At 41.3% G+C, this 13,163-nt stretch overlaps 1 protein-coding gene across 1 annotated transcript in view; it reads left to right on the top strand.

Moving 5' to 3' along the window:
• The window catches only part of LOC120936555 (vertebrate ancient opsin-like), a 177,123-nt gene that overhangs the window by 16,758 nt on the left and 147,202 nt on the right, over nucleotides 1-13,163 (top strand). The window contains exon 2 of the mRNA XM_040349002.1: nucleotides 3,880-4,208. Within this exon, the coding sequence (XP_040204936.1) occupies nucleotides 3,880-4,208 (329 nt within the window). The remainder of the gene's footprint in view (nucleotides 1-3,879; nucleotides 4,209-13,163) is intronic.

Below are 13,163 nucleotides of genomic sequence, written 5' to 3'. Positions count from 1 at the left end.
AACTTGGTGGAAGTTTGAATTTAAAATGACTGACAGGTTTCCTTGTTCTTTAATCACTTTATTGAAAAATCTTTATAGAGCTTCACTTGAGACTATACTACCAGCAGTGGTGTATTTAGGTTTTGTGCTGCCCTAGGCCTGACTAAACTCGTGCAACCCCTAATTTAAATATGATCCACCCCTTCCTGTCAAGGTCACACCCCTTCCTGTATAAGACCTGCCCTGAAATTTTCCAGTGGGGACACTAGTTCTGAGGGCCTTGGGGGAAGGGGAGGGATTCCCTTAATCTGCAGAGATTTCCTCTCACTTCCTATTTGGCTATGGGGCAGGAAATAAAGGGATGGAAAAAAAAGTATTGCCTATAGTTCTACTTTAAGCACAAATTTCTGCAAAATTTATGGAGGACTAAGAGGATATAACCATGCCAGTGGTGCAGCAGAAAACATATAGCACAGTGATGAAGGTGAATGTGGTCCAGGCAGTGAGCAAAGGAAGGATTAAGGGCAGGAACAAAAAAATCCATCTGTTTATTTTTCTCATCAGCAATCAATATAAAAAACAAAAAATAAGATTCCTTAATATGTACAACTGACTGAAGCAAAGGATTGCAAGAGAGACCTACTACCTACCTGCCACGTAAAGGTGACCATGTCAGTGTCCCTTGTGTCTGCACCATCCCTATCATACCAGCTGCAGTGCGGCCGCTTTATGGGGGCACTAGACCGATTTTCCTTGCGGCCCAGTCCACCTCATAAGACTGGGGCTACACTAAAAATGTAGCGCAATCTGGCGGGGACTCTTTTCATGCTGCCCCCCTGCACAGTGCTGCCCTAGGCCTGGGCCTTGTTGGCCTAGGCCAAGATACAGCGTTGACTACCAGGCAGTAGTGTATTTAGGTTTTGTGCTGCCCATGGCCTGACTAAACTCATGCACCCCATAATTTAAATATGACCCACCCCCTCCTGTCAAGGCCACACCCCTTGATATTTAAGACCCGCCAATAAATTTTCGAGTGGGGACACTAGTTCTGAGGGCCTTGGGGGGGGGGGCAATGGATTTCCTTAATTTGCATAGATTTCCTCTCACTTCCTGTTTGGCTATGGGGCAGGAAGTGAAGGGAAATCTCTGCAATGGGACAGGGATGATAAAAAAATTATCTGACAGGGGCTATAACCCCCCCTTACTCTATCCAAAATGGGGAAAAAAGTGTTGCCTATAGTTTTACTTTAAGCACAAATTTCTGTTAATTTTATGGAGAGGACTAAGAGGATATAACCATGCCAATGGTGCAGCAGAAACATATAGCACAGTGAGGAAGGTTTGTGGTCTAGGATGATAGGACAGTCAAAATTAGAAGTGCCCCCCCCACAGTTGCAGAATGCCTACCGCCCGCATACCAGAAGCAGTGCGGCCACTTTATAGGGGCGCTAGACTAATTCGCTTCTCAGCCCAGTCTGCCCCATAAAGTGTAGCACAAGCCGGCGGGGACTCTTTCCATGCTGCCCCCCTGGCAAAGTGCTTCCCTAGGCCTTGTTGGCCTAGGCCAGGATACAGCATTGCTATCAGGTTATATGTTTTCAACTTGCAGTGCATACTTTTTGTTCTCCCAATCTTTATAGGATTTCTTTGAATATATAGAACAGGAGGGTTTCAGCAATTTTGATTGCAATATCGTTTTATGAAACTTGCCACCATCTTTCTCAATAACACAAAATAATACATATCCACTTATCTTTTAGAGGTCTGTATAAATTGTCATATAACTCCTATAGCTATCATATGTGAGAAGTGTTTCATTCAGTTTATTGATCATGGCAATATAGAAGCCAGTAAAACACCTGCTGTACGTATTGTTCTTCTAGGTCTTGCAAAATCTATACAGTTTGCAGTCTGGCTGTCCTTATCTTTGACCTTTTCACTAACACATAGCATCCCTTGCCATTGCGATTTTTTTTGTGCATATGGTGCCTTCAGTCGCTTATCTATACCGCTGTGAGTGACTGTTCCTTTAGTGATGACACCTTTAATTTTTTTTTTGACCTCCCCAAATGCTTTATATGAATGTCTGAATATTGTTATCTTTATACCATGTTCTTGCTCAAAAAGATGCTTTACGAAATATCTCTATATACATATAAAATGCAATCTTATGGCTGTTTGAATTATGGCATCTGTGTTTAAAGCAGATAAGCTATAAACCGTCTCCATATTTTTTCTGTGATTACACAAAGATTTATTCAAATGAACGTTACATTTTTCAAGTTTGAAATAGCTGATTCCTTGTTTTAGCTGTGTTTCACCTGACCTGCCGAAATCCCTACAACTTTTAATTGAATTGTGTTGCCTGAGCAAGGCTTAGGCATTTATTGAGACAAGTTAGTCTTGTTCCTTGATTGTATTAGTCCCTGTATTCATCATATACAATCCTAAAATATAAAAATATTAACCACTTTTGGACCACCCGCCGTCGTTATACATCGATACTTTGATGAGGAATACCGTTGTTATGGTAGCAGCTAACTACCATAACCCCGGTATCCTATTCTTCAGAGGGCGGTCCTCTTTCAGATAAAAGTGGTCTCTGCGGCACATACGCCACAAGATCACTTTTATCGCAGGCGGGAGAGGGCCCGCCGCTCTCCGGTGCCCTCCGCGGCTTACTGGAGCCGTCGGCAGCAACGGAGGCGATCGTGTCTGTCCCCTGCCTGGGTATGGAGACGAGTGAGGGGAAGATGGCCTCCACCCGTTTCCATATTACTGCAGGGCGGAAGCAACGTCAAAACAACACTTCCACTTTATGCTCTTAATGGGCCATTTTTTTTAGAATGACATAATTTTTTTTAATGTTTTATTGAATTTTTGTCTAAATATGAGATCTGAGGTCTTTTTGACCCCAGATGTCATATTTAAAAGGACTTGTCATGTTTTTTTCTATTACAAGGGATGTTTACATCCCTTGTAATAGGAATAAAAGTGACCCAATTGAAAAAAGCAGCAGTGTGAAAACAGTGTTCAAGCCACACATGTGAGGTATTACCGCGATCGTTAAAGCAATAGCAATAACTATAGCCCTAGACCTTCTCTGTAACTAAAAACATGCAACCTGTAGAATTTTTTAAATGTCGCTGGAAGATTTCCCTTCTATTACTTTTCTGGGGACAACCCAAAATGTAAAGCCCTGTACACACAATCGGATATCTGATGGAATCTAATCAAATGTTTTCGTCGGATATCCGATGAAGCTGACTTTCATCAGTCTTGCCTACACACCATCGGTAAAAAATCCGACCGTGTCCAAACGCGGTGACGTAAAACACTACAACGTGCTGATAAAAATTAAGTTCAATGCTTTCGAGCATGCGTCGACTTGATTCTGAGCATGCGTGGATTTTTGACCGATGGATTTCCACACAGACGATTGTTTTTTTCTATCGCTTTTTTATCCATAGGAAAATTTTAAAACAGATTCTATTTTTTTTCACCGATGGAAAACTAACCAATGGGGCCCACACTAGATCAGTTTGTCCGATGAAAACAGTCCATCTGTCCTTTTTCATCAGACAAACCGATCGTGTGTACAGGGCTTTTACTTTCAATGATAATGTTAAACAGGACAAGTAGAGAGCGTGAATCTCCTTAACGGGGGCACAAACAGCAATAATAACTGACAAACATTCTAATCCACTCTATCCAAAACTAACAAAAGTTTTGCCTTTATTTATACTTGGAGGTGTACCCTTCTTTAAGGTCCAAACAGTACTTTTTGTTTGTTAGTACAGCTACAATCACCTTAAGCTTATATACATAATTATGAAATAGAAAAACACAAAAATGGTACATACCTTTAATATGATGGTTTCCTCCACTTTTATTTTATAGGAACAGTATCTCTGGTTTCTCTGGCTGTACTGTCTTATGAGCGTTACTGCACCATGCTCAGGAGCACAGAAGCGGACGTGACAAACTATAGGAAAGCTTGGTTTGGAATTTTAGTTTCTTGGGTATACTCCCTTTTTTGGACTCTACCGCCACTTTTTGGGTGGAGCAACTATGGCCCAGAAGGACCAGGTACCACGTGCTCAGTGAACTGGCACTCCCGCAATGCCACAAACACATCTTACATTGTGTGCTTATTCGTATTCTGCTTGGCGTTGCCTTTCATCGTCATTGTATACTGCTATGGAAGACTGTTGTTTGCCATCAAACAGGTAAGGAAATCTATGTATTGTCATAGTGTTATAGTGAAAAGAAGTGTGATATTTGAAACATGATTCAGTCTTGGTATATAAAATATATCTTTATTTGTTTATATCATAAATATTTTTTGTGCCTAATTTGTTTGGATTTGTGGCAAAGTGGCAACATGTGTATGCTGGAGCCACCTTCATATGCCTGACGAAGGGGTCCTGTGTGACTCTGAAAAGTTGCACTCTCCTTGTGTTGTGATCATGCAATAAATTATCCGTTTGGACGCTATTTATGTCTTTTCATGGTGTGTTGGCAAATATCTTTACTGTGACTTGAACCAGTATCCAGCTAGTTGTTGCTGCAGCACCCAAATTCGAGAGCTCATCCAGGAACGTGTTAGACCAGCACCTAGGAAATATTCCTAGGCTGCTGCCTCCCCTGGAGGTCCCTAAAGAAGGGATATAAATTGTGTAAAACGTATATGATGTTGGGGTGTGTGGCACTGCCCACCACTAAAGTCGTGGTATGGGTAGAGAAATGAAATAGGGAAAATACGTTTTTGGGACTTTAATTGAAACAGAACACTAGGGCAGAGTGAATTAATCAATATGATAAAAAAATATTTATTAATGGTATGCTAGGGCACAATACAATGTAGGTAAACAGGGTAGATCAATAAATGAGTTACAATGTATATAGTAGAAAGCATCTTCACTGTGACATGACAGCTATATTGTATGTTCGTATTCTCGACGCGTTTCGTGGAATATCTCCACTCATCAGGAGCAGCTAGGGACTGGGGTGACCTACAGTAAATGGTAGTTGATAATGAGAAACGAATTAATGGTAATTAATTGGAACAAGGTAATAATGTAGTGGTAGGTATAACAATAGAAGCCATGAAAGTTTCTGTAACAAATAATAAATTGTGCATAAGAATAATAAACTGGACTAGTGAAAGGCAAAAACTATAATGATAAAAGTGAAAATATTTAAATCAGGTCAGGGCGTATAAAACACCTTAATGTGTGAAGGTAGCAACAAAGTGGTAAGGGATGAATCGACCCAATATAGAGGAGTCAGAAACAACAGTAAAGTGAGTGTACCTGAATTAGAAGGTTTAACCATGATAACCATGGTGTAGAAGTGTCCAGGAAAAAAGGTAAAGGTAGTGACCATAGACCCTAGCCAAAAGAGAGACACCCCACCAGCCGACAGAGCCACACTAACGTCACGCGGCGTGCTGGAGAGGAGCGCAACCACATAAACTTTCAGAGATCAATTTCCACCTTAGACTATGATACTGGGGCTGATTTACTAAAGGCAATTGGACTGTTCACTTTCAAGGGAATGTGCCTAGTATTCACCATAATGGCATGGTGCACTCTGCACTCATGGCACACTCATTGTGCCCTGAATACAGAAGGTACTTCATATGTGGCAGTGACATCATTGGATGGAGTCAATGTGAATATCTACTAAAATTGCTACATAATTCATTTTGTAATTTAAAGCAGTACTAGCCTTCAGTCACATTGGAGCGACTTGTTATGCGATTTGACAGGTCAAATTCAAGGACGTGCAGTCAGGGAAGGCAGATGAGGCTGCCATGAACATAAAAAAAAGAACAAAAAAATGTTGAGCTACGAAGGTCGAAGCTCGGCAACCTGGGATCACAGAGACCCCAAATTTCGGGGGTAGGTAGCCGAAGTCCTACCCCACCACTGGACTCATGCCACCTATGGTTCCAGAGATACGGGGCTCCATGTGCAGCCTGTTATAAGCTACATACTGAACAGCCAGTTTAAATACAAGCTGGCAAACTCTGTTTGCAGCAGACTGAGAGGATGAGCTCACAGTGCCTCTCACTTTTTAAAAAGGTGGAGCATCACTTATAAAATACAAGTCCGTTAACTAACAGTAAAGTTCATAAAGAGCCAAAGCACTTCTTGAGATGTATATTGGTACGCTAGATAGAGAAAGCCATCACCATCACCCAATAGTACAGACTCTTACCCCAAATCAAAGGGATTTGCACAATGTATGGTCAATTGATAGAAACCACGATCATCACAAGCAGATAAAACCACTCCACCAACGGTATGCTAATCATTGCACAGTTATGGCTGTCAGTATTCTAATCTTGCCATGGATCACCCGGAAGACCAATGGATGAAACCCACCTCAATGCTGGTATTCTCAGGGATAAAGAGAAGAATCCTCATTGCGCAGACATCCGATTAAATCTATTTTATTTAATAAAAAGTGTTACACTCACATGTTCTGTGGTATAAATCGAACATTATGCAATGACCAGCGTTTCCAACCAACAAAATGGCCACACGCTCCAGCTCCTCCCTATGTGTTTCGTCATCAAAAGGCATCTTCACTTTTCAGGGGCACTGAGCTCAATGGACAGCTTGGGGCCTTGGACCAATGGTAAAGTACCATTGGAACAAGCTGTCCAATAAAAATGCTGCAGTGGAGGCTGTCCTCTCACTGCAGTGTCATAGAAGGGGGCATATGTCTAAAAGACAAATGCTCTCTTCCAGCCCAGCCCTCTTAACTAGAAGGAAAAAAGCATGTGTTTTTGGGTATAAGGTTTACCCATAATCCCATGTTTTTCTCACACAGTTAAGAGGGAGAATGCTATATGTTATAACATATTAATTTATTATTTATTTATTTACTATAAAATTACTGGTTTGAAGTTATAATGTGTCTGTTAAGCCACCTGCTTGAGTACAGTGTTTGAAAATATAGTAAATTGCCTTAAAGGGTAACTCCACTTTCGTGAGGAAAGAATAGAAAATAAAGATTTTTTTTTTTTTTTTAAAACTGCAGTCAATATGAATGAGGTCTTAAACCCAAAGGCAAGCATTTATTATATTGCAGCTTACCAATCTTTAGGTGTGACGACTGCATTTGTTTTCTTTTTTAGTTTTCTTTTCCTTTATTCCATCCAGTGATCCTGCCAGTAAGTCTGTTATTTTTTCAAAACAACAAGCTGAAGATGTAGTAGATAGAGGGTTGAGACAAACTATTTACCACTGACAGGGGTGCTTACAATGATCAGCTTGTATTTATTTATGTAAAACCTTTCCAAAAAAGAACAAAACTGTTGCCATAACTGCTTAAAAAGTGTGAGCTGGAGTTTGGCTTTAAAATGAATATTGAAATAAATATTTCCCGGGTGGTTGTGGATCCCCTCTATTTATTCCATATATATATATATATATATATATATATATATATATATATATATATATATATTAACTTGTCTATTCCTATAGTGATCTAGTCTAATAAATCTCTGATGTTACTGGTGAAAGTACAATGATATAAGATTAGCTATGAAAATAAACACACTGCTTAGTAAAACAACGTCTTAGCATTTCCTATTTTCTTAAGGAAATAAATAACATAAAAACACTTAGATGCACTTAAATGTTCACACCAGATGCAGTCCCGTGCGCTTTTTATATGCACAAAATGCATGCACAGTGTTTTCTATGTACCGTATTTTCCGGCGTATAAGACGACCCGGCGTATAAGACGACCCCCTAATTTTCCAGGAAAAATTTTGATTTTGGGATATACTCACTGTATAAGACTACCCCCTTCTTACTGTCTTTCTGGAAGCTGAGGGGGAGCCAGAACCGCTGACAGAAACAGGCTTTTTCAAATCTCACTGTGCCATTACATTCCTCACTGTGCCATTACATTACATGCCCAGACTGTGCCATTACATTCCTCACTGTGCCATTACATTACATGCCCAGACTGTGCCATTACATTCCTCACTGTGCCATTACATTACATGCCCAGACTGTGCCATTACATTACTCACTGTGCCATTACATTACTCACTGTGCCATTACATTACTCACTGTGCCATTACATTACATGCCCAGACTGTGCCATTACATTACATGCCCAGACTGTGCCACTGTGCCATTACATGCCCCCACATTGCCACTGTGCCATTACATGCCCCCACATTGCCATTGTGCCATTACATGCCCCCCACATTGCCATTGTGCCATTACATGCCCCCACATTGCCATCACTTGCCCCTCACATTGCCATTGTGCCATTACATGCCCCCCACATTGCCATCACTTGCCCCCACTGTGCCTGAACTTGTTGCCCCCCCCAGTGCAATAACACTCACTTTTTTTCCCCAGCGCTGACAGTCTCCCATGCTGCGATCGCGATCGTGAATGATTTCAAAGCCGCGCCTTCACTGCAGAGTGTTCTGTGATAGGAGGAACAAAAATCTTCCCAGCAGCGCCTCTGTTATGTTTTCCGCCTATCACGGACGTCTTCTCATCTCGTCCGAGGATGAGAAGGCATCAGTGATAGGAGGAACAAAGAACAGAGGCGCTGCTGGGAAGATTTTTGTTCCTCCTATCACAGAACACTCTGCAGTGAAGGCGCGGCTTTGAAATCCTTCACGATCGCGATCGCAGCATGGGAGACTGTCAGCGCTGGGGAAAAAAAGTGATTACTGAGACCGTACCGGCGTATAAGACGACCCCCGACTTTGGATGCATGTTTTTGCATCCAGAAAGTCGTCTTATACGCCGGAAAATACGGTATTCCAATGGCTCTAGTTCACACCATGCAGTCAGTTTCCGGTGTAGAAACTGACCGGAAACTGACTGCATGGTGTGAACTAGAGCCATTGGAATACATGGAAAACACGGTGCATGCATTTTGTGCAGAAAAAAAAGTTGATGGAACTGCACGGAACTGCATCTGGTGTGAACTGACCATAAAGGAAAACATTACAGAGCATATAACAAAAGAACATCAATGATACGTTACGTAAGGTCGTCCTCTAGATATTGTCTCGTCAGCTGGGCTCAAAATGGCAAGAGTGATCCATGAGGCAAAGAGAAGCGAGAAAGAGTTTTTCCTCTTGGTCAGCACTTTTAAACTCCATTCATACACCGCCCACACCCAGCCCCATTACCAGCCCATCTAGGTTTCTGACAAATCAAAATAGTTAGGAGGCAGTCCTTCTTAATATATTATTTTTCTGTCCGTCCTTCTGTAGTCCTCTAGAGGCAGTATTCGTCTATGTATCATCGCTATGTGACCTGGATCATCTTCACTGACAGCTGGCCCCTTGATCTTATGTAGCCCAACTCATCAATCATCTTGGCAGCCGTTGCTCTCTTTGATGCTCTTACAGGCTGAACCCCCCCCCCCCCCCCCACACACACACACACACCACCAAAAAAGATGCCTGAAATGTTTGAAAACACACAAAAAAATAGGAAAAATTTATTGGGGGGCTGGTTTGTGAAAAAAAATGCTTATGCTCAAAAAAGCTGAACGAAGCTCAAATAAAAATGTGCAAAGAGCCCAAAAATAGTACAAGCTTCTTCAAGCTCAAATGCCTGTAAAACACAGCTTTTTTTTTTGAGCTGCAGTGTGCGTGAGCCCTACAAATCACAAGGAGGCAACAAAGGAGAGAAGTCTTAAGGAAGAAAACTTATGTAGCCAACACATCTAATAATTACAATATATTACATTTTTTGTTTTGAATTTTAAGGAGAAGTATGGCCAAAGCTTTTTTGGCCTTACTTCTATGGATCACAGGAGTGGAGTTCGTTCTGCACTCTTGTGACCTGTTTTCAGCTGACTTGGCTTATGTCACTCAGCTGATCCAGGCTTGGGAAAGATCCTGACCATATGCCAAATTCCTGGACTGGCACCTTGCTCAGCCTCTCAGCGATCCACCGAGAGCCTGAGACAGCCCCTTCTGTCTCCTCCACCACCCAGTGTTCCATTGAGCACTGGAGGGCAGAGCAGTGGTTCTCTGCTCTCCCCTCAAGTGCTCAATGTAGCGCTGGGGTACAACTGATCGATCAATTGTGTTTGATCGCTCAGTTCTCACTGCAGAGCTGATGGGGGTTCGTTTTGTTCCGAATGAATATTCGGACACATTTTTCATTATTCGGAGATTCGGATATAGTATAACCAACGTTTACCAAATGCTCCGAATAACTAAACGAAATTCATCCGAATTCCCAAAATTCAAATTGATACTCAAATCGAATTTTATATCGATTTCCATTCAATTTCGAACTGTAAACATATTTCTGAAATCAAAGACTGTGGGGTTGATTTACTAAAGGCCAAAAGACTGTGCACCTTTCAAAGAGCAGTTGCATCCTGCAAGAGAAGTTGCTCCAGAGATTAGTAAATGGGCAGAAGCTCTGCTGACTTCCATCATCCAATCAAGTGCAAGCAAAAATGCATTTTTTTTATTTTCCTTGCATGACATAATGCTGTTTTTGTTAAGCCAAAGGTTATTTAAAGCATCATTGTAATCATTTGGTGAAGATTTTTTCTTTGTTCGTTCACTTTTGAATGGAAAAAAATATATACAATTTTTGTTTCAACCGATTCGAAATGTATCGATTTGAACATTTTGAATCGAAAAAATACGAATTCCAAATACGAATGCCGAATACAAATAACTAGACTAACGAATGTAAACAAAACAAAACTAAACACATTATCTCATCATGCACATGTCTAACAGATGCTGTATCTGAACGATGCTGCATCCACCTAGGTAAATATAATTGTTTACTTTTCCTATAATCCCAAACTTCTCTTTTAATACCGCTTTAATACTACTAGATTTATTTTAGGAAGACAAATAAAATAATCAGTACATTTTTTAACATCCTACTATCCTTTAACATGTCTTACCACCTTAAAGGTCTGGTTTAAAAAAAGATGAAACGTTTATATTCCAGAATATCCATCCAACATGGGTTATTTTCTGAAGAGTGTATATGTCCCCCTGGCATTCAGTCCTCGCAGATTCACTAAATCATTTTGGTTGTTTTTATCCTTTGTGAATTTCTGTGAAGCTAAGCCTACATTTGCAGGTCCAAAAGCCCCCTGTAGTTCTCAGAGAAAAGGAGATTGCACAGCATGAAATAATGTCCCCAAACCTACAAAGATACTCTGTGAATATTCTGCTGAATTTGGACATGACTAATTTTTATAAAATCAGGCTAAACGTAAATTGAGTTGCTGTGTTCCCTGGATAGCATTATTTGTTTCCTAATTTTACTTTTTGTATGGTGTTGGTTTTTAAATGGAAAGAGAATGTATCAATTTAGTTTTGCTAGGTAGAAGTAAGACTTTTTTGTGCTGCTGTTTTAATAGATATCTGTTATTTACAACAGACTGCAGAGAGACTGTTATAGCAGAATGATAATAAATACCAGCTACATACTGTATATATACACCACTCCCAAAATGCCCTGCCCATTGAAATGAATGGGCAGCGCTGCCAAAGCACCTGCAAAGTGCTTCGACAGCGTCACTACACGGGCGGTATTAACCCCTTCTTCGGCCGCTAGCGGGGGTTAAAAGCGTCCCGCTAGCGGGCCGAAAAGTGCAGCTAAAATTACAGTAAAGCGACGCTAAAACTAGCGACGCTTTACCGTTACGCTCTTACTGCCCCAGTGTGAAAGAAGCCTAACTGAATCCTGAACAGAATCCTGAACACGTGCAATTCTGAAGTGTTCCCATAAAACTCAATGAGCCTGGAATTTGCCCCTGAATCTCACGCAGTGCTCAGAAAACATACAGGACTGCGAATTGGATGTTCAAAACACATCCGATTCACATATACGTGAACCAAGCTTAATGCCGCATACTGACAATCGAACATTCCGACAACAAAAGCGTGGATTTTTTTCGGACGGATGTTGGCTCAAACTTGTCTTGCATACTGTAACGGAATTTCCCACGCTCCGCTTGAGTGCTTCCGTCATATACCGCTTCCTATCAGTCTAGATATAGATATCAGATATTCCAGCTGCTCACAAGCACAAAACGAGACGAGACTTGTTTGTCTGAACATGGAGGGTCAGATTCAGGTACATTTGCGGCGGTCTAACGTATCCCATTTACGTTACACCGCCGCAAGTTTTAAGCGCAAGTGCTTGATTGTAAACTTGCGGTGGCGTAGCGTAAATGCGTCCGGCGCACGCCCGCCTAATTCAAATGGGGCGTGTATCATTTAAATTAGGCGCGTTCCCACGCCGAACGTATTGCGCATGCTCCGTTTTAAAATTTCCCGCCGTGCTTTGCGCGAAAAAATAATAATTTTAAATTTGACGCGGGAACGACGGCCATACTTTAACATGGGCAGTCTAAATATAAACCATGAAATAGCAGCCGTAACTATCCGCCGGGAAAAGCCGACTAGCGACGACGTAAGAGAATGCGACGAACGCGCGTACCTTCGTGGATCGCCGTAAACAGCTAATTAGCATACCCGATGCGGAAAACGACGCAAACTCCACCCAGCGGGCGCCAAAGTATTACATCTACGATCCGAAGGCGTACGAAGCCGGATCGAAGCCTAAAGCCTTCGTATCTTGGTTTGAGAATTCAAACTAAAGATACAACGCGGCAAATTTGAAAATACGCCGGAGTATCAGTAGATACGCCGGCGTATTTCTACTGTGAATCTGGCCCGGACTGTTTAATAGAACTAAGAATACAACCTTATATACAGTTTAAAGAGGAGGTAACCAAAACATAAATTATCATGAGCTGATTAACTAATCATTTACCCAGACTAGGTGACTCCGAGATATGACCTTTCAAGGTAGACGTCCCGTCTCTTCGCTCACCTGCTATACAATATACATTATCATAAGTGTAAACACAGGACATCTTCACACAATAGCAGGGCCAATTAGCACAGAGAACAGACAGGTGGCTGGAGGTAAGGACATTAGCATCTAACAGTATGTGTCCCAACATTATGAATGAGTCACTCTTACAATTAACCCGTTGAGTTCAGAATCAACAAACAGTAAATAGTTCTTTACAGATATCCTGGAATATATTGTGAATAATAATTACATAATAATCCCATCTCAGGTAGTCCAAGATATCATTCCTCAGTCATCCTATGCCCCATAGTG

This window comes from Rana temporaria, chromosome 4, assembly GCF_905171775.1.
Source record: "Rana temporaria chromosome 4, aRanTem1.1, whole genome shotgun sequence".
NCBI classification, from domain to species: domain Eukaryota; kingdom Metazoa; phylum Chordata; class Amphibia; order Anura; family Ranidae; genus Rana; species Rana temporaria.
The sequence above is the reverse complement of the archived record's forward strand: the minus strand, read 5'-3'. Positions and strand labels throughout refer to the sequence as shown.